The sequence below is a fragment of the Artemia franciscana genome, chromosome 3, assembly GCF_032884065.1.
Source record: "Artemia franciscana chromosome 3, ASM3288406v1, whole genome shotgun sequence".
Classification (NCBI taxonomy): domain Eukaryota; kingdom Metazoa; phylum Arthropoda; class Branchiopoda; order Anostraca; family Artemiidae; genus Artemia; species Artemia franciscana.
In genome coordinates this window covers 25,602,120-25,622,782 of record NC_088865.1, presented here as the reverse complement: position 1 = coordinate 25,622,782, position 20,663 = coordinate 25,602,120, and the positions used below count along the sequence as shown (strand labels likewise).

General features: G+C 34.1%; 1 protein-coding gene across 8 annotated transcripts in view; it reads left to right on the top strand.

The window, feature by feature from the left end:
- The window catches only part of LOC136025077 (neurobeachin-like), a 271,780-nt gene that overhangs the window by 130,241 nt on the left and 120,876 nt on the right, over positions 1–20,663 (top strand). For all 8 annotated transcript variants that reach the window (XM_065700792.1, XM_065700791.1, XM_065700790.1 and 5 more), the window contains 4 exons: positions 783–986; positions 13,121–13,261; positions 16,645–16,781; positions 20,404–20,617. In XM_065700792.1, the coding sequence (XP_065556864.1) occupies positions 783–986; positions 13,121–13,261; positions 16,645–16,781; positions 20,404–20,617 (696 nt within the window). The remainder of the gene's footprint in view (positions 1–782; positions 987–13,120; positions 13,262–16,644; positions 16,782–20,403; positions 20,618–20,663) is intronic.

Below are 20,663 nucleotides of genomic sequence, written 5' to 3'. Positions count from 1 at the left end.
TTTACTAGAAAACCCTGCACAACTTACATTAAGGGTGTATAAATATATTTCGGTCTACCGGGGGGGGGGGGGTAAAATAGTCCTTTTACCCCAAAAACGTCTAGGGCCGGCCATGGTTGTTGCCCAAATCAAAATTTGGTTAAAATAAAAATTCCCTGTTTTGCTCGAATCAAGAAAACGGCAATAATTTTGTGACCGGAATAGTCGCCAAAGGCAGAAACAGGACCATTGTACAATTTACCGTTTCTTAAACATCATAATCATCCAGACTTCGTGACTAAACTGTACTGATTGTGACTTTTGATTGAGCGTCATCAAAATGTTTTGGTAGTGTTTAAAGTTCCGAAGAGTATATTGGAAAGTTCTACTCAAACCCCCAAAAAATCTGGCTATGGCAAGTAGACTATGGAATGAAATGAAAAAAGTTATTTTTTCTTCTTTTTTTATTGTAACCTATCCAAAAAGCTATTTAATCTGAACCATCTGAAGAGACTGATGCAAAAAAACTCCAATATCCCCAACAAAATCTTAATATTTCACGTTTCCCTTAATTCCTTAATAAAAAGGGATTTACATAATCTTTTAAAGAAAGCATTATCTCTAATCTATTTCCTTACTACATTTCTCCTTTCACAAAATTGTTGGACTTGCCGTACGTGTTAAACTGCTGAATTATAGTCTCATAATGGCGTTCAATTTGGCTAAAAGTAACTCCTGTAGCCCGTCTAAAAATTGTTTATTTTTCCCATATTTGTCAGAGATCATATTATTTTATTTTTTAGCCATTTGATAAGTGCTATATTGGTGCTACGCCTGAGTTAGACGAAGAAAGAGTTTTTTGTGGTCAGATGGCAGCAGTGTATTTGTTTAGTGAGGCACTTACAACCCATCAGGTCTGTGCACTTCATCGTCTTGGTCCATCGTATAAAAGTCAGTTTAAGTTTGATTCAGAAAGTCATCAACAGCTGCCTGAAAATCATCGTAGAGTAAGTATTTATCATGGGATAAATGTTGGCCTTGTATTTGTAACTTGTGTCACAACACCTGCACACTAGAGAGAAGGGGAGGAGGGCGGTATGGTTTTGCTTTTTAAAGGCATTCGAGTGTGACAATTCACATTAGAAGTGTTTTTTCTTTTTTTTCAGAATTAAGCGTCAAAAGTATAGTCAGCCGAAGGTTGCACGTCTTGACCATGACCCACCAAAATATTGCTATGCCCCACCGGTGGGGCCAGTGCCCTCTCCGCTCCCCGTTGGGAATCACAGATCTAAAGTATTGTTAGTAGAATTCTAGTTCTAAAGAATTCTAGTTCTAGTAGAAAAGTAGTATAGTGTTCTAGTTGAATACTATATGACCAAAAAATAAATACAAGGGTTCAAACCATAGTGATATATGCAAGGTAAAACCAATTTACGGAGGGAGTTTTGACTCGTATGAGCTTTAAACACGGTTGTAGGAACTAATAGAAATAAATATTGCATTCTTATAAGAGCAGTTTTCCACTGAGGCCAGTACAAATCAGAATAGATGTTTATTGCGTAGTTCAATTTGGTACAGATGGAGAAACTAAGGTAGTTGACTGCTGCAGTTTTATTGGTACTATGACCTCGTAATAATGAAAAGTGTACCTATTCATAAAATAACCCATAAGTTAGTTTGGTACTCGTATGATAGTAGGACAACTAACCTCATTGATTTCATTATTGTAAATTGAAAGCTGGTTTGATCGATAAAGAAGGGCTAAGAAGAAGGATTGTCTTCATTTGGAATCAAGAGTGAATGGAGGCTTAAATTAGGAAAGGTCATGGTCGATGAACATCAGAATAAAAAATCGAGGGGAATATTCCAAGAACAGTTGGGTTTCAAATTGGAGACTTTAGCATTTGATAATGTTGATCATAGATAGAAAGATTTTAGGAATGTAAGCTGTGAAGTTTCGCAACTATAATTTAGGAAGTTCACTGAGCAGCGACAAGATGACTCGTAATTAAGGGACTGTAAAGTTCCTTATACTAGCTCTGAGAGTTCAAGTAGTTGAACAGTCTCTGAAACGCTCGGGATGTACTTTCTTGTCTATTTTGCCTTTGGCAATTTTTCTCTGTATTGTTTTCTTCCAAATCATCTGCAAATCCTGCAAACATTTTTGTCAAATCTACTGAAGAATATATTAGACAAGAATACTGGTCATTGAAATACTTTATAGGTTGCATCCCTCGGTCCAGCTCCTCAGAACTGTGTGTAAGTTTCATGTTAATAGTCCAGCGTGTCCCAATAGATCTGGTCATCACGCCCCCATCCGCTGTGCTGCATGAGCATGATTTGGTAGTTATCCCATGTAGAATTTGAGGCTTACGTTCAGGAAGGGTAATTAATTATCTTGTATTTGTGTCATTGGTAGACATCATAATGAAAATTTTTGAAGAATATCCCAGAAACAGCTGGCTGCGAAACTGGGGGCTTTAGAATTTATTGTTATATGTCTTGGATGGAATGATTTTAGGAAAGTAGTTCGTGAAGTACGCAGTATCTCTGAGCTGATGTCATAAAGATTCCCTGAAAAGAAATCTGGTACATTCTTTAGCCAAGTTTCGGTAGATATCCTGAGGCAAAGATCGGTAGTTTTGGTGAGCTTAATAGATTCCTTTAGTAAAATTGAGACAGATTTACTCACCGGATTCCGCCAAACTGCCTGGCCTAAATTATGGCTTCTAAATTTTCATTGGATTCCCTTATTAGATTTCATTGGATCCTATTAGATTGCCCCAGTCAAGTGCTGGCCGATTCTCTGCGAAAATAGGGCAGATTCTCTGATTTTAGTCCAAATATATGTACATCTCATAGTAGAGAACCTTTTCTTTAAAAAAAATGGATTATTGGGAAAAAAAAAGATAAAAAAAAAACTAAAACCCTCAAATGATAACAATTAAGGCTCACCAGAATGATATCACCACAATCTTCGAGTTTTGGCAACTTGAATCTTTTACAAAATGTAGTGGTGTACCAGTCATAAAAGTTGGTGAGTCTAAATGATGGATAAAGCGGTGTTAAAACAATAATAATGAAACTCATTACGCATCTATAAAAGTGATAAAAAAATTTTTTTTTGACAATTGACTAAGTGAAAACAAAGAATTATGTCCAAGAATCAAAGTGAAACACAACAATTACCTTAGAAGCCATAAATATGCAAATTGTCGGCTTAGTACACTGAGACAATATCAAACATGCAAATCTGATTTCATATTATAATCTAATACAAATTTGAATAAAATATCAACGGCCGACGATATTACGTGATATTCCAACCCAATTAAAAAATCAAAAAATGAAATTGTGTTAAGTAGCTTATAATTTTAGTTCAAAATCATGAATTTTTCAAAATTAAAATCATAGTATTTTTCTAAATATAAACTAATCTTTTCTTTAAGTGTATTATCACTGGTATGTTGAGAAGTTGCAGATTAAAACTTAATTATTTTCATGAAAATGAAAACAAATAAATAAAATTATTTCTTCTTTCGTTGGTTTTTTCCCCAAAAAAATTCATATATTAGTATTTAAACGTTAAGGAGGCTGAGAGGGGGAGCTTAAAAGAGCCGAGTTTGAATCCTCGAAGGTTTTTGACCATGGAGATTATAGTAGTTCCCTTATTATGCTTCCGTAGACTTCGTCTCAAAGTCCCAGTTTGGTATCAAATGACACTTTACGATAGACTTGTCAAGGAAAATTTATAGAAAGCACATAGATACAAGTAGTAGCTTTTCAATGATCCATTAGGCATCTCCACGATTTTGAGGTGGCCTACTATCCCTGGTGCAAGAAGAAGGAGACGCATCAGTTATATCCATGCAAAAGGTGATCTTCCTTGCTCTTCTATGTGGGGAACTGTAAATGTCCAGTTTAGGGTTTTTGAAAATGACGATTCCAATTGTACACTTTTCATCTTGATCTGATGTCATATTGATGTAATCCTGAATAACTTGATTGAAAAACTCGTCTCACCGAACTTTTTTTTTAACATGTTTTGAACTTTTGGCTACTATAGGCCTACGCTGTGGTTAGCTCTTTACTAGGTTACAGCTTTCGCTGCAACCATGGTAAATAATATTTGAACTAATGCTTCGTTCATCACAGGTCCCTACACCTCTGTAATTTGTCTGTAAATTTTTATCGATTGCATTTATCTTGCATTCAAAAATCTTATTAGACTATGTACCTCACACGTGGCGGTATTGTATCTAGCATTTTAAAGTGGCACAATTGATCAATAATCTACTTTAACGGATCTCGCCTAGAATCAAACTGGAGCATAACAATGCCATGGACAATAACTGGGTAGAAGTAATGGTATTTGAACGTTCTTTCTTTTCGAGGTACCTTCGTATAAGCATATTTTTTCTCATTTTATGTTTTAATTTTCGTGGAATTTTCTCTTTGATTTTTGTAGAAAAGCCGTGCGTTCGAGTGGAACACACAAAAATACCACCACTATATAGTATTCTAATAGGGAACTATTCAATGTGATATAAAATGGTCAAAATGGTATACAAATTGTTTTTGTTGCAATTTATTTGCTTTCAAATCTTAAACGACTGTATGTAAAGACTAGATTCCAATAGCTGCATATTCAAAAATTTTTTATTGTAAAGTGAATGTGATATAAATGTGTTTTAATAAAGAATTAGATCAACATCTTTCTGGAGGTAGGTTTACTAGTGCCAGTTCTACAATTAATTTTTAAATATTGTAGAATACCCGTGTATACAATTCTCTCCCAAGTTTATTTGTTGTTTGTAATTTCAGTCTAAGATACCACACAAATGGTGGTAATTGTGATATCCTTTACTTCAAACAAACGTAAACTTCATGAATAATCCGCAGGAATTCTTAGATTTCTTTATGAGTGATGGTTTACCTACTAGCGAACGCCAGAAGTTATCTTGTCTAAATATTCATCTCCCTATCCCTAATCCTCTAATTTCTATCCCTGTAATTTCCCTATCACTTTTTTGTTTATATTCTAATGTTTATTCTTCAGCAAATTTCTGAACGTAGTCTTACATAATTCTGCTCGTCCGAAATAATATATGGAAATATTAGGAATTTTTAATTAGTTGAACTGTTTTGCGGCCCACGAATATCTATGTTCTGTTACTGCTGGAAGGCTTTTATCTACACTAGTTCACTGCTTGTTCATTTTAAATGGTTCCAGATGTTTCGAATATTTGGATTTGGAGACATTTTCTGGAAAGCTCTCTCCCCCTTTTCAGAATCTTAAAAGGATCATTTGCACTGAGTTTTACTCCCCTCGGGATGTTGATATGCTTTCTTGATCTTTTTAAAAGGTCGAACCGGCTTCAGGTTTATCATTCCTTTTATTTGTTAAAATTCTACGAATGTAGTTTTTTTTTTCGCTTGGATTCATAAGCTAAGAATATGACAGGCTACTCCAATATTGTTCAAATGTGGAAAATTATTGGAAAATGAAGATTATTTAGATGCGTTTTTTTTTGTTTGTTTTAATTGTGTCGTTTAAGACGGTTTTGACGAGGATAGGCTGGATATGAAAGGTTTAAGCTACTCCGGATGTTGATGTGAATTCACTGTAAGCTCCTTATTCTCACTCCTATCGACGGGAGTAAAATCCTCTTGTGTAACTCTATAGTGGTGTTCCGATAGACCTTCCGCCAATTCACCTAACCGGAGTCATGGTCGCGAACAATGTTATAAGATGACTTTAAGGAGTGACCACTTCCCGGGGATTACAGCATATTCAACAATGCTATGTTACATTATATCATGAGGAGTTCATGGTTCTTCTGGGTTTTGTTGCTTGTCTGGGGGGCTTTTTGAGATGTTTAGCCTCCACCTTGTGATGGTAGTTTATTATGGGTCTCCTCTCAATCGTGTTTTGGGCATTATAGGGCATATGGGTATGAGTTTAGTATTTACTAATGATATTTGTGGGCACGATAAATAAATTGTCAAATAAAACTTCAAAGGGATAAAAATCACCATAAACAGGAGTAAGGCTTCCGCCTCCCCCCTCATAAACCTTTTAAAGGCTATAGTATCATTTGTGCTTTACTGAAAACTTAATATATTTGTAATTATAACATGGAATAATAATAAAAAACGCTGTTTAAAATAAACATCCAGTTTTTTCATTTGTTCGTTCCAATCATCTTGATTGTTATGGCGATTTTATTTTCATTTTTTGTCGAAGTTTCGACAAATTAAAAACCTTGTTCAAAATACACACATTTTTCAACAAAATGCAAAGGACCCAGTAGCTTTGATATTGTTTCAAGGGGAGGGGGACTGTAGTCCTACTCCTGTTTGTAATAGTTTCTGATCGTCTTAATTTTGACTTGATTATTCATTATAGAGAATGACTAAATAAAAATTGCGTTGCCTATGAATGGCGAGTGACTAAAACATGGTTTTCTTTGTTGCTCAAGATTGAGTACTGTAATTTTCTTTTCTGGGTTTTTTGTTTGTAGTGCTTATGTCGATCTGACCAACGGTGCAGTGCTCATGTCGATCTGACACCATTTTAGAGGGTTTTCAGGCTGTTTTTCAAAATACCCGCGAATTTGATTTCGTACTCATCTTTTACCTTTAAGAATTTTCGAAATAACAGTTAACATTCCTGAATCAGCTTCAAACACTGTTTAATAAAATCTTGAATTTTGAATTTCCAGGATTTGCCGAAACTAATATCTTAATATGCTAAACATCCTGTTTATTTTCATTAGCTCGCTTCAGTCATCTTGATTTTCCTGGTGATTTTATCTTTTAAGTGTCATTGATGTTTCGACAGATTAAAAATTACGTTCAAAATGCATAAATTTTTCAATAAAATGCAAAGAACGCAACACCCTCTAAAATGTTTCGGGGAGGAGGGGGTAAACACCATAATGCAACTCCTGTTTGTTAAAGCTACTGGTCATTTTAAGTTTGACTTAATTATTCATTTTAAAGAATGACGAGTGACTAAAACGCGATTTTCTTTGTTACTCAAGATGTAGTATTGTAATTCTCTTTTCTGGTGTTTTTGGCTCTAGTAAATCCAATGGTGCAATGCTTAGGTTGATATGACACCATTTTAGAGTGGTTTCAGGCTATGTTTCAAAATTCCCATAAATTTCTTTTTGCAATAAACTTTTACCAGTAAGGATAGTCGAAATAACAGCCAACATTCCTGAATCAACTTCAATTGGGGATTTTTGCTCACTTTACAGCTTTTCAAATTTTTTTATTTCCATTGCTAAGGACTAGAATTCGTTCTTTACTAGGTCATAGCTGCTGCTGCATGATTCAACTAAAAGAATGTTTTCCAACGACAGGATTTTTCTCTGAAAACGCTGAAGAGTGATAAAACCTGAAATAAACAAAAATGACCTGATATAGTAAGCCAAACTTAAAACGAACAGAAATTACCGTGAATGAAGAAAAACAATCAGAACTCAGAAATAATAGCCAAATCAAACTTAAAACGACGGAAATTGCCTTAAGTTAAACTCTAAACGCTGGAATGTCATTTTTGCTTACTGAAAATAAAACGTATTTTAAATAATGGTAGGGTAAGAAGATCCGCGAATTGATTGAAAAAAATTATGGAAGAATATAACTATAATATCTTGTTCCCAAAGAAAAATTGAAGAAAAATATCATATGTCAGTAAATAGCTAAAACTATAGGAAACATTTAATTATAATATTATAAAATCAAAATATGCTCACGCTTCCAGGAGTTACCATAATTTAGATGTTGCTGCGGCTGAAATGGACGTTACTATAATCCACTGTATATAGATGAATTAGTAAAACCTAAAACGATCTAAAATCAAAATAGAAAACATATCAAACTTAAAACGAACAGAAATTACCGCAAATATGAATTGGTTTACCACCCTCATAAAGGCAATATTTTCCTTTAATGAAAGCAAAATATATTTCAAGCGGTCTCCCTCTTATCATTATAGCATAAAAACAAATAAAATTTGCTCAAGTCCTCAAAAATTTTGGTTTTATATATTATCAATATAATCGTCAATATTTTTTCCTTTCGAATAATTTGTTTTCATATATAAACAGCATCAATTGTTAAATCAGCTATAAGCTTAAATGATACCATAGCCTTTAAGGGATATCATGGGATACTAGCACTACTTTTATTTGGGGTAGCTGTTATGTGGAAACTACGGTTAGAATTGTGTTTCCTTTTTTTTTATGTTATGACAAATTAAAAACAGACTATTCGAAATGCAAATCGTTTTCTGTCATTTCGGTCATTTGATACAAATTTTTTCGGGAGTTTGGCTGTTACATTTAATTTATATTGATTTTTACGACCGATCTTTTTTATCCTGACTTTTGCAAATTTTGGTGTTTTGTTTCTTGTTGCTAAGAATTCTGGATAATAATAAAAATTAAAAAGGAGATTACATAGATCAAATTCAATACTTTTCAGCACTTGCGATAAAATTCTTCAAACATCATGGTATTTATGCATTTCAGTGCGAACACTGTATACGATGTTTGAAGGTCCAGGATCTCTCCAATGGGTTTTGGGGATTCAAACCCCTCTACACGCATACGCACTTAATCAAACGTCCCAAAATCACTTTTAGAGTTCTGTATAAACTTCAAAAATAACATATTATGCGTTTATGTTACCTTTCAATGCAAGCTTGACTTTGTTACAATTGAATACAAGCAATGATGTAACTATCAAATCAGTACATACTGAAAAACTATGCCCTCCCCTGACTTTATCAAACATTCGCCTCACTGAATCCGGTAAATAAAGGCAGTCTGTGTTGACGGCTGGCGTTGAGTATCGAGAAAAGTTTAGCAAAATCAAACACCGATATCAGAGTCAAAATTGAATAAATAAGATAATGATAATAAATAATGAATAAATATTGAATAAATAATGATAATTTATCAAAATGTATCGCGGAATTGTATTTGTTCCGAAAACTATATAATTGTACAGCATTGGCATTGTTGACTGACAACGCTGTTTTTCAAGTTGTTGGGCATGAAAGGTACTGCTGATATAATATCTTTTAGATTCATCATTTAGAGATTTATTGCACATGGCGACGGTTTGTTTTTATTGTTCTTCCCCTCTGGCTCAGAAAATTAATTGAACTGTTTATCTATCTCCTCGTAGTAAGGTCTTAAGTTTCAATTTTCTTTTGCAGTTTAACCAGGTCAAATGTCCCTTTCATTGACAGAAATCGTTTTGTTCAGTGATAGTTTATTCAATAGCACGATTATTTATATAGTAGTTTATTAGATAAGAAAACACATTCTTCCAAATGAAAGGAAAGACTAACTTTAAAGAGTAAAATGAATCAAAACTGCCCTGTATATGAAATAGATTACCGCGGCCCTGGAAACCTCTCTACCTTGAAGTGTGATCAGTGCTTTGCTGAAAATATTTTAGAAAACAATAATAGTTTTATTCACATTTACCTTCCAAATATTTGAGCTGAGAAACTTTCCTCTAAATAATTCGTGTTATTCTAGAGGCGTTGGGAAAGAGAAAAAAAACAGACACACTTTTATCGTACTGCTGTTGTATTCAACCGTTATTTAACCGTCAAGTAAGAACACAAACTTTTGCATAAAGACGAGGGAGTGGGGTATGTGAAAGGGGCTAACCCCCTCTCATATGCAGGATAATTTCCGTTCTTTCAGGTGTAATGTAACTCGCCACTTTCATTAAAAAATCTTTTTTTTAAAATCTATGTTCTTTTTAGCGTCAAACTTAAAGAAATCAAAAATATAAGCAATCTGGCACCCTTGTTAATAAAGCTTTTCGATAGCTCTAGGCTGATTGGCCATTTCATAAGCGTTGCTCGATGACACGTTCGAACGAGCCGTCTTCTAATAATCTACCACAAGAAGAGGACCCAAAGAGATTTTTGGGGTAAGGATGTACGGAGTAACATTATTGTCCACAATCTCGCTCTTGAGCCTAGAAATTGTCTACATTAACATCAATCAGCTTCGAATATTTTCTAATAATCAATAGAAGCCATCTCTGATCTACTACATTATCTCTATGTTTCTTTTGCATCTAATTCTGGGATTTTAACGTGAAGCTTAGCATTTCGTAGTAAATTCCCGTGAGGAAAAAACTTGCTAATTTATGCTTTTCCTTTCTGTCATAAAACTTGGTGATATTTCCCAACATAAACACCCAGATGGGAGATTTTGCTCTCAGATCCTGATTGCCTTCAGGGAAGATTATTCTTGTTTTACCATCTGTAAAAGTTTTGAGGAGAGAGGGAAAATTCTAAGGACACGTCTCTCTCAGGACGGAAGTTATATGAGTGTAAAACAATAGCTGTTGCTGGCATATGGAAACAGCCAATTTCTTCTAATTTAATACAGAAAACTCTGTGGAATAAAAACATTTCCTTCGGGAGTAAAAAGCTATTGGACATGTATCTGTGTTCCTTTTAAAATTGTTTTCATTTTCAGAAAGGCAGCCATGTTCGAAGGAAAAGTAATAAACTGGGCATGGTTTTTGTGTCTTTTTTGTACGATTTTTGTTGAAAAAGTTCATGTTGTGGCTTTGTTATGTCGAAAATTTTACATTATGTCATTAAGCAGTTGGAACATTGTGGCTTTAGGAAGAAGAGAGGATGCGTTGATCAGATTTTTACACAACTGAGTTAACAACTGAGAATTTTCTACTTCATCACACCTCTTTTCTTCTCAGTTTTATAGATTAGGAACACATATACAACTCAGCTGATAGAAAAGCTTTAGGGAAGGTTATATTCTTGTATCGTATCCCAGATGAGTATATCGAAGTCATTAGTGCCATGTATGAGAACAACGTTACTTGGTAAAAGTAGGAAGTGAGGCTAATAGTGGGTTTGGCGTGTACTCGGAAGCATAGTTGTGTCCTATCACCGTTGATGTGGAAGATTTTGATGGACTTAGTATTAAGGGATGCAGCAGAAGCTGCTGTAGAATATAGTATCAAATTGGGAATTGGGTTTCTGGAGAGTGATTTTAATGTTAAGAAAACTTAAGTCGTTTGAACTGGGAATAAGCTAGGATGAAGAGGTGATATTGGATAATGAGAAAATCGATTAAGTGGATAGCTTCACTTGCCTGAGTAGCATTATTATTTTCAAAAAGTTTGGAAGAATAAGAAGATATGTCTTAGAACCAAGATTAGTTGATTGTAACCTACAGCAATCACAGTGGTGAAACTAGAATAGCCAAGGAGCAGGGTGTTTTGTTGCAATTGAAATAGGTTTGGAAGAATAGTAAGATTGATTTTTGAACTAAGATTAGGATTCTAACAGCCACGGCTATGTCTGTTTTCAAGCGTGGCTCTGAATTGGGGACGCTTTGAAGGATTGAAGAAGATATGTTATATTCTTTCCGGGGGAGTTTTCCAAGGATAGCTATCTTACCAGTTTGGGCCTAAGGAAGGGCCAGCGCAGCCGTGTTGCTCTCATGCAGCTTGATGCTGCAGTATGTTTTTAGTAGTAGCATAAGTAGTTACAAACTGATTGAATAAGAAACCAATATTGCAGGCTACCATGGCAAACAGAAGATTTTTCAGCTACTTGCTGCCTTATTAATCTTATATATCGTATTTTCCCTTTTAGGATATCATTATCAGGGTGTCGGGTTCACAAATACAACGGTCATTTTAAAGATGCAACACACAAATATCGCTAACGTGGACCGGTGTGCTTGCGCACTATAATTGCGCATGCTCATGATGAAGGGTATTAGAAACTGAATTAGAAGTGCCAAATTCGAACTTGAAGGAACGTGGATTCGACTTGACTTGGGTGAAAGTGACCATTAGACAACAATGTAAACTAATCAGAGGTCTTTTCCACTGTACTAAAGTTGATGGAAGGAAAAACGGTATTTTATGCCTTTAATCAAAGCGTCACTGACAGCCAATGAATTTTTTTTTTGTCAAAACCAAAACTTAATGACCCAAAACCGAAATCTATTGATCCATCTGGTCTGAATTTGGCATTTCTGTTATAGGTCTTAGCACACACACCCCCGCCATACATGCTTTAGCGCATTGACAGTGTCCATGCGTACTGGTCCTAGATAGCAATACCTGTGTGTTACGCAAATGAGAATTACGGACCACGTTCGCCACCCTTATTGTGCTATTGACAGCTTGGCTTGTGTAAATTTGTGCATTTAAGCGTCTAAATTTAAACAATTTAATGTGTCTCAATTTATTTTCTTCTTAAGTTTATTGGAGTAAGCTTTCAACTGAGGGTCCAGTCAAATCATAGGTTTTATTTCCAAAATAAGAGCAATAGCATGAGAGATATGACCATTTTACTCAACCCCTCGCCTGACCTGTACGAAAATGACCAAATTTGTGCTTCACTTTGTACGCGTGTTTGCAAGAGGGTCTCGTGATTGTTCTAAACATTTCATATTTCAGCAGAACTAACTTTTTTTTTAATGCAGAAACTCTTATTGTCTATATATATATATATATATATATATATATATATATATATATATATATATATATATATATATATATACGCCTCCCTCTGTACGCTAAAGTTTGACTCCTTCTCTTAGCTCTACTTTTTTAAAAAGGAAAAAACTTTAGCGTAAAGAGCGGGGCGTTGAGGAAGAAAAGCCCCTTTCATGTACGGAGTAATTTCTGTTCGTTTTAAGTTTTAATGTCGCTCCTTACCTTCATTTTAAAAAAACTTGTTTTTTTATTTAATTTCTGAGGCAAATTTTCTCAGGCTCTTAACTTTTGATTGGTCAGACTAATCTTGATGAAAGTTATATATTTGAAATGAGCATTAAAATGCGATTTTTTTGATGTAGCTATTGGTATCAAAATTGCATTTTTTAGAGTTTTGGTTACTATTGAGCCGAGTCGCTCCTTACTACAGTTCGTTACCACGAACTGTTTGATAAATCCAAAAATGCACACTAGATTTCTTATAAAATCTTTTTCTTGTATCTTCATTTCCCCCCCCCTTCTCCAAAGTGTTGTAAATTGGCACTTCTGTTTTGAGTCTTGTACATAGGCTTTACTATTCCCTAAATGTTGAGTTTTCTTTTCTTTCTTTTAGGTTCTATATGATGGCAAGCTGGCAAGTGCTTTGGTCTTTATATATAATCCAATTGCTACAGATAGTCAATTGTGTCTACAATCAGCTCCCAAAGGAAATATGTCATACTTTGTCCACACCCCGCACGCCCTTATGCTGCAGGTTTGTTCCAATTATAACTTGAAATAGGAAGAGAATGTTTCAGTGGAAAACTATCCAAATCGGATATATTTGATTAAATCCATACAGAAACTAGCCATATAAGGAGAGAAAGCTGGTTACATTGCTAAACAGATAATTTGATGAAAGTTCTCGGAAAAAAGTTTTGATAAAAGTGTATGTTAGAGATAGACACTTTAAGGAAATTGTAATTTTAAAATTGATTTCTACACATAGAGACTGGAGAATTGACCAGAGTTAGAGTACCGTGCAAACATCAAACTTTGATGGTTAATATATACATATATATATATATATATATATATATATATATATATATATATATATATATATATATATATATATATATATATATATTATATATATATATATATATATATATATATATATATATATATATATATATATATATATATATATATATATACATATATATCATGAAAAGAGAAATCACCAATGCAACAGCACAAACACACAAAAAAAAAAAAAAAAAAGAGAGAGAGACAGAAGGAGAAAAGGAAGACTGTTTTCCTAAATTAGTGATTACTATAGACCAGCACTTGAATGAGGCCTTAACCCTACTCATCCATACAATCACATAGGTCAAACAGCATAGCCACACACAATCAATCATAATATATATATATATATATATATATATATATATATATATATATATATATATATATATATATATATATATATATATATATATATATATATATATATATATATATATATATATATATATATATATATATATATATATATATATATATATATATATATATATATATTTGCACTCGAATACTAAATAAAGATACTAAAAACAAATTAATTAATAACTAAAATGTGATCAAAACAAAATGTTCCCAGAGTATTGAAATTATTACAGCGAGACTGAATGTTTCATTGGAGAAACTAGGAAGTTTGCATTCTGACAGTGAAAAGGAACAATTTATTTGTACTCACATCTAAGCCAAGCTTTCGGCACAAACAAGATCCTAATACCGCCTGGCTTCCCAAAATCCTTTTCGTATCTCGTTTACTTTATTATTTGTCACCTATTGCTTGTTATCTAACGCGAATCGATTCATACAAACGAGACAAATCCAAGATTTTACCAAGAAAAGATTCAACCATGGTAAATAAATCCTAAATCTAACAATAATAAAGTCTTAGAATTCTGTTCTTTTTCATTAAGCTTGCGTCCAAAGGAATTGATCTCTTTTATTATCAGCAATAATAAATTCTTATAAAATTAGGTAAAAATTTAAACAGAGTATGATTTCTCTTGATGTATACTGCTTGACTAGATTTAACTATGGACCGTACCAACTATCCATATTGTTGAATAGTTTTTAATAGCCCAAAATGTTTTCGGAATTATCTTTAAGGTTTCAACAATAAAATCAATAAGAGATTCTGCCTAACAAGATTCATATTTACGTAGGCATATACGAATCACAACAAACTCCTTTGAAATAATATATGGTGTGACTCAGAACTTTTTTTTATTAAAATTTGTCCTCTTTTGAGATTGAAGTTTTTCCAATTAATAAATATTTGGACCAGAAACTGAAAATTTAATAGATCGCAGGAACATACCCAGTCAGTCAAATAACTGCGACATTGCATCCAATTTTATGTTTGCAGTTCAAAAATAACTTATTTGTAATTGATTTTTCTAAACCATATATATGTATTATAGAGTCGTTATTATTTTTCTTCTTACAATTAATTTATAGACTGCTAAAGAAAAAGATAATTGACCTCGAAAAAAGTCATCTCGAAATCTCTGTTGCACTAAAGATTTCCAAACACTCTTGATCGACCCAGTTCCCAGAGTAATTGCAAAGTTCAGTTGCTGTAATATGGTTGCAAAAAAAAAGTCAGTTTTACAAGCCTTTTAGTGAAAAAAGGTGTGAATGTGTCGTTTATGACACTGAGGTCCATTACTATTATTATTATGCCTGGACTCGTCAAAATGAGTCGAGGCTCAGGCCACAAAGGCCCATTGCTTCTAAACTGTGGTCTATTTAAAAGCAAAGAAAAAATAAGCCGCGGTCTAGCTTATTTCGAATAGTTACTTTTTACACCAATGCACAACATGATGATGGAACAAGAAATGCACCTGGAATTTAAGGTGCATAAAGCAAAAACTTTCCATTGGAGCAATTCCGTAGTCTCAAAAAAAATACGGTTCATTATAACAACAATATAAAAATCTTATCTTATTAAACGAAAAATAAATAAGTATATCTGTTTTGGGTTAAATTCTTTGCGAAGTAAAATTAAGAGACCAAAATACTGGAAAAAATTGTCGTGCATTTGGAGTAGAGGCACTGAATATTAATCACGTTGTTACTATTATCAGATGTGCCGATGTGAGTTATTTTCCATTGTATTAACTTTGATTGACAGAACGGGTCAATTGAACTTGCAAACGTATTTCGAATGGTTAATTCGAATGGTAACCATTCCAAGTCTTTCGAATGGTTACAACTGATTGATTGATTGCCTCCATTTTACAATGAGTGTATACTTCCATTTTGGTAGCCCTTCCAACATATTGTGATTGTTAACTTTGAAGCGGTAAGGGGAACGGCCGTCCCGCTTGTCTTCAGTGAAGCAGAGCAAAGAAGATGAGCTCTCTGTTTTACGAGAACCCTTTGAGTCTGCGATGTTAAGTTACAGAAAAGGGAGTATAAGATAACTTGACAAAATTCTATAATACCTTTTCTAAAATATCCTTGCTCTTTGTGTATTGAGTGACTGCAGCCTGCACTGGTGATGACCCACTGAAAGTCTGTTAGACGGCTGCATCAATCCAATTACATACTTGGAAGACAGATAAAAGAACATCATATTTCAACCTCGTTATGAAGGAGTAGTTAAAAATTGCTGCTCTTCTGTGGTGTTGTGAGGATTTTCGCTGGGGGGGAATTATTTTTTTCTCACGGAAAAAATTAACTCCAACAAACTTTCTGATTTTCAATCATAAGACTATTTTTGTAATGCTTGCTGATCTTTCTTTTATTGTTTTAATAGTGTGTTGTTTTTTTTTGTTTTGTTTTTTATCATTGAAACGTATCTGAACCTTAATCGAAAATTATTTTTAGCGACTCGAAATTACACCACATTTAAGCAAAGAGGATATTTGCCTAGAGTTTCCTTTTTTCTTCTATATATATTTTTATTTTTTACATTTATATTTGTATATATATATATATATATATATATATATATATATATATATATATATATATATATATATATATATATATATATATATATATATATATATATATATATATATATATACTAGATAAATAATGGGTCCTGAAATTAAGCTTTTTTTTCAGGATGTTCATTCGGTTGTAACCTACTCAGTTCAATCAAGCTTAAACTCTGTTGGTGGCATCCAAGTTCTTTATCCACTCTTTGCGCAGCTTGATCTTCTTTGTGACGAAGATAAGAAACAACTAGATTACTCAGTTTGGTAAGTAAAAACCTGAAAAAACTTTAATAATGTGCTCATTAACATTTTACCTCCTTCTTTAGCACAATGACGTCTTTATCACATTTTAGCTATTTCTGAACAACGGAGTCGAAACTGCATATTCGTGAAATTAAATTATGCTGGAACCTGTAGTGAAATTGTATTATTAGCTTTAGGAATTGGAAATTGTATTTCTTTTAATCCAAAGGAACTTGAAAAACGACTTGATGTTAAGAAGATTGGGATTTTTATGCGTAAAGGGAAAATGTATCTATGAATATATAAAAGCACAAGCGTAAACAAGCTCAACCCCTGATTGGGGGAAGGGGTTGTGAAAACATGAAAAAAAAGTATTATCACCATAATATTTATTTCGGAGTGTTTGGGGTCCTTTCAAAGCTATTGTCTAACACTACTTCTAACAACTCACCGCAGCGCCAAGCTACCTGAGGCCAACTCAGCTCTACACACTCCTCCTCCATCCCAATCTATTCAAAGCCTCCCTCTTTAGAGCCTCCGAGGAAGTTCCCATTTCCCTTATATCTTTCTTTGTGACATCCTCCCATCCCAACTGCGGACGACCTGCTTTCCGTTTAGCCCCAGACTGTTGGCCAAAAAGGACAATCTTCGACAAAGTGTCATCCTTCATTTGCAGAACCTGCCCAAGCCATCTCAACCTTTCTCTCATTATAGCCCTTGAAAGCGGGATTGAACTGCACTTTTCGTACACACTACTGTTTGAAATACGGTCAGTCATCTTGGTACCCAGAACAATCCTCAGGCAATTTTTCTGGAAAATATCTAGCAAATCTTCATCCGCTTTTTGAAGCGCTCATGCTTCTGAACCATATTTGACTACTGTCATCGCTGTAGCTTCCAATATTCTAATCTTGGTTTGCAGACTTATCTTCTTATTCTTCCAAACCTTTTTCAACTTTGAAAAACACCCTGAGTCTTGGCTTTTCTACTTTTTCTTCAAGGGAATAAAGACAGCAAATTTCAGTATTATACAAATAACAGAATAAACTTAAAAAAATACGAAAATAATCGAGAATTTGTTAGATTTATATAGCATCTCAGCCTAGTATTCAATTATTCAGCTCAGTATGTTATCATACCCGAAGACATATACTTTAAGCTTTAAGCGAAATACTTTAAGCTTACTTACGTGATTTATGAATGATTTTTGAAAAAGGGGAAGTACCCAGCGATTTTAGGAAATTAATTAAACCCCTCTATAGAAAGGTGATAAGAGTGAGTGTAGTAATTATATAGGCATTAGACTGGTTTCTATAGGAAGGAAATTATACAGTATGATGACACTTTTTAGACTTAGAGATGCTGTAGATTAAGCTTCAAGGGAAGAACGGTGCAGTTTTAGGAAGGACAGAAACACCTTTGTTCGGTAGGTCTGCTTTCGAAACAGATTAACTATATTTTCAGTTGGTTATTTTTCTGTATTTTTTATGTGTTGATTTGGGGTTTTATATTTATATTGTAGTATTTTGTTGTTTATTTTTATGTTGGTTTCGGTAAATGGTCTCATGCTCCATACTCTTTTTCTTCTTCTTATTTTAACACATCCTCACAAGCTCCACTTTTGTTGTGCTATTATATAAAAAAATGATTATTTTCCATAAAATTTTATTACTCCTACTACTACTACTACTCCTCAGTTATATAGATTATGAATAACCGAATGTCATATCCTTGTAAGCTATACCAGACAATTACGTTAAAGTGATTAGTGATATGTACGAGAAAAACATGGCTGCCTTTAAGGTAGGAAATTAGGTTAGTTGCTGGTTTCGTAATACATGAGGCGTTAAGCAGGGCTACGTTCTATCCCCATTTATATGGATCATTTGTGTGGACTTGTCTTAATGAGCACATCAAAGGCAATGGGAAAACATGGAATCAACTGGAAAAGTGAAATTCTTTTGGACTTAAATTATTGTGACGATTTAAGCATGAATGTTAGCAAAATGAATGAACTTTTAGAGGTTTTGTAAGTTGAGGTACTAGAATAGGTCGCTGCAGCTAGGAGTGAGTCAAGGAGAATAGGTGATATTGGGTAACGAGAAGATCGATCAAGTAGACAACTTCAATTTCATAGGTAGTATTATTAGTAAAGACGGTGGGTGCAGTGAAGATGTTAAAAGCAGAATAGCCAAGGCCCAGGTTTTTTTTCCACTGTTGAAAAAAGCTCGGAAGAATAGGCAGATAAGTCGGCGAACCAAGATTTGAACAATGGAAGCTACAGTGACGACAGTGGTCAAGTATGGTTCTCAGGCGTTGGCGCTCCGAAAATCAGAGGAAGACTTGCTAAATGTTTTCCAGAAAAAAATACCTATGGATTGTTTTGGGTACCCAACTGACTGACCGTATCTCAAACAGTGGGCTGTACTGAAAGTAGCGTTCAATCATGCTTTTTAAGGCTATAATGAGAGAAAGGTTGAGATGGCTAGGGCATGTTCTGCAGATGATGGATGGCAGATTGCCAAACATTGTCCTTGTTGGCCAACCGTCTAGGGCCAAACGAAAAGCAGATCGTCCCCGGCTGGGGTGGTAGGATGTTATAAATCCTTATTTATGGGAAATGGGAACTTCCTGTGAGGGTTTAAAGAGGGAGGCTTTGAATAGATTGGGATAGATGAGGAGCATACGTAGCTGTGTCGGTCTCAGGCGGCTTGATGCTGCAGTGAGTTGTTAGTAGTATTATTATTAGTGGCGTTTGGTGATTTTTTTTCACATAAAGCGAAAACATAGATTTAAGAGTTAAAAATCTGTTTAAGATGGAATGGAGGAGGAGTGTGCGTAGCTGTGTCGGTCTCAGGCGGGTTTTTACTGCAGTGAGTTGTTAGTAGTAGTATTTTTAATGCTGGTTGGTGAATTTTTTTTTTTCACGTAAAGCGAAAACTTAGATTTAAGAGTTAGAAATTTGTTTAAGATTTTAGTTTAGATTTGGATTTAATCCCAGAATTTAGTAAAAACATAGAATTCTTAAGCCTAAGATTTCACTACTAAGCGGCTTGGCCGGTCCAGAGTATTCTATTTTCCAGAATAAAAGATGTTAATTCTAATTTGTTGCTTTTATATGTTCATTCAGCTTTATTTTTCCTTTTTGAGAAAGACAGCTTGTAGCAACCATTTCTTTTTTAAATCCCAGCTAATTATTTCGCTAATGAATTTTGGTTTCTCTATCAAGGTAGTAAGGAACATTGCTTTTTTTTTCTTCTTTTTTTTTTACTACTAAATAAAGAAAGATCACGGCTCTATATCTTGTTGTTTGTCAGTTTCATAAAAGAATTTGCATTGAAACTTTAGATTTAACGAAATGAATTTACAGGCATGACAATTTATGATAGTGACCAAGGGAGTATCCAGGATTTTCGTTCCGGGAGGGGGGGTATGTTTTGGGAAGGGGCCTTACAAAAAACTTTTAAAGCGCATCAAAAAGTTGTTTGTATGAATTTTTGTTGTTTTTATAAGGTCGAACAAAAATTCTGGTGGAGGGGGGATCCGGTACCCTTCCTTCCTGGATACGGCCTTGGTCATGATGTACTATAGGAATATATTATAAATTTGCAGTCATGCCAACCACTGAATTGCGTCTTTTTAGTGGCAAGCTCCTCACCTTCATTGTTGATCTACTGCAAAGCTCGATCACATTCCAGCAGCAGATGATCCAGTCGCGTGGCCTCCTTGTCATTTCTTACTTGCTTCATAAGTCAGATAAAAATCATTTGTCTATGGAAGTTTTGCAAGCTTTTTTGAGCTTTTCCAAGTTTTTAATGACATCAGCAAGTCCTCATGCTGATCTTCTTTTGAAACAGGTAGGTAGTTTATTTATTACCATGTAGTAACATGTACTGTTTTTAT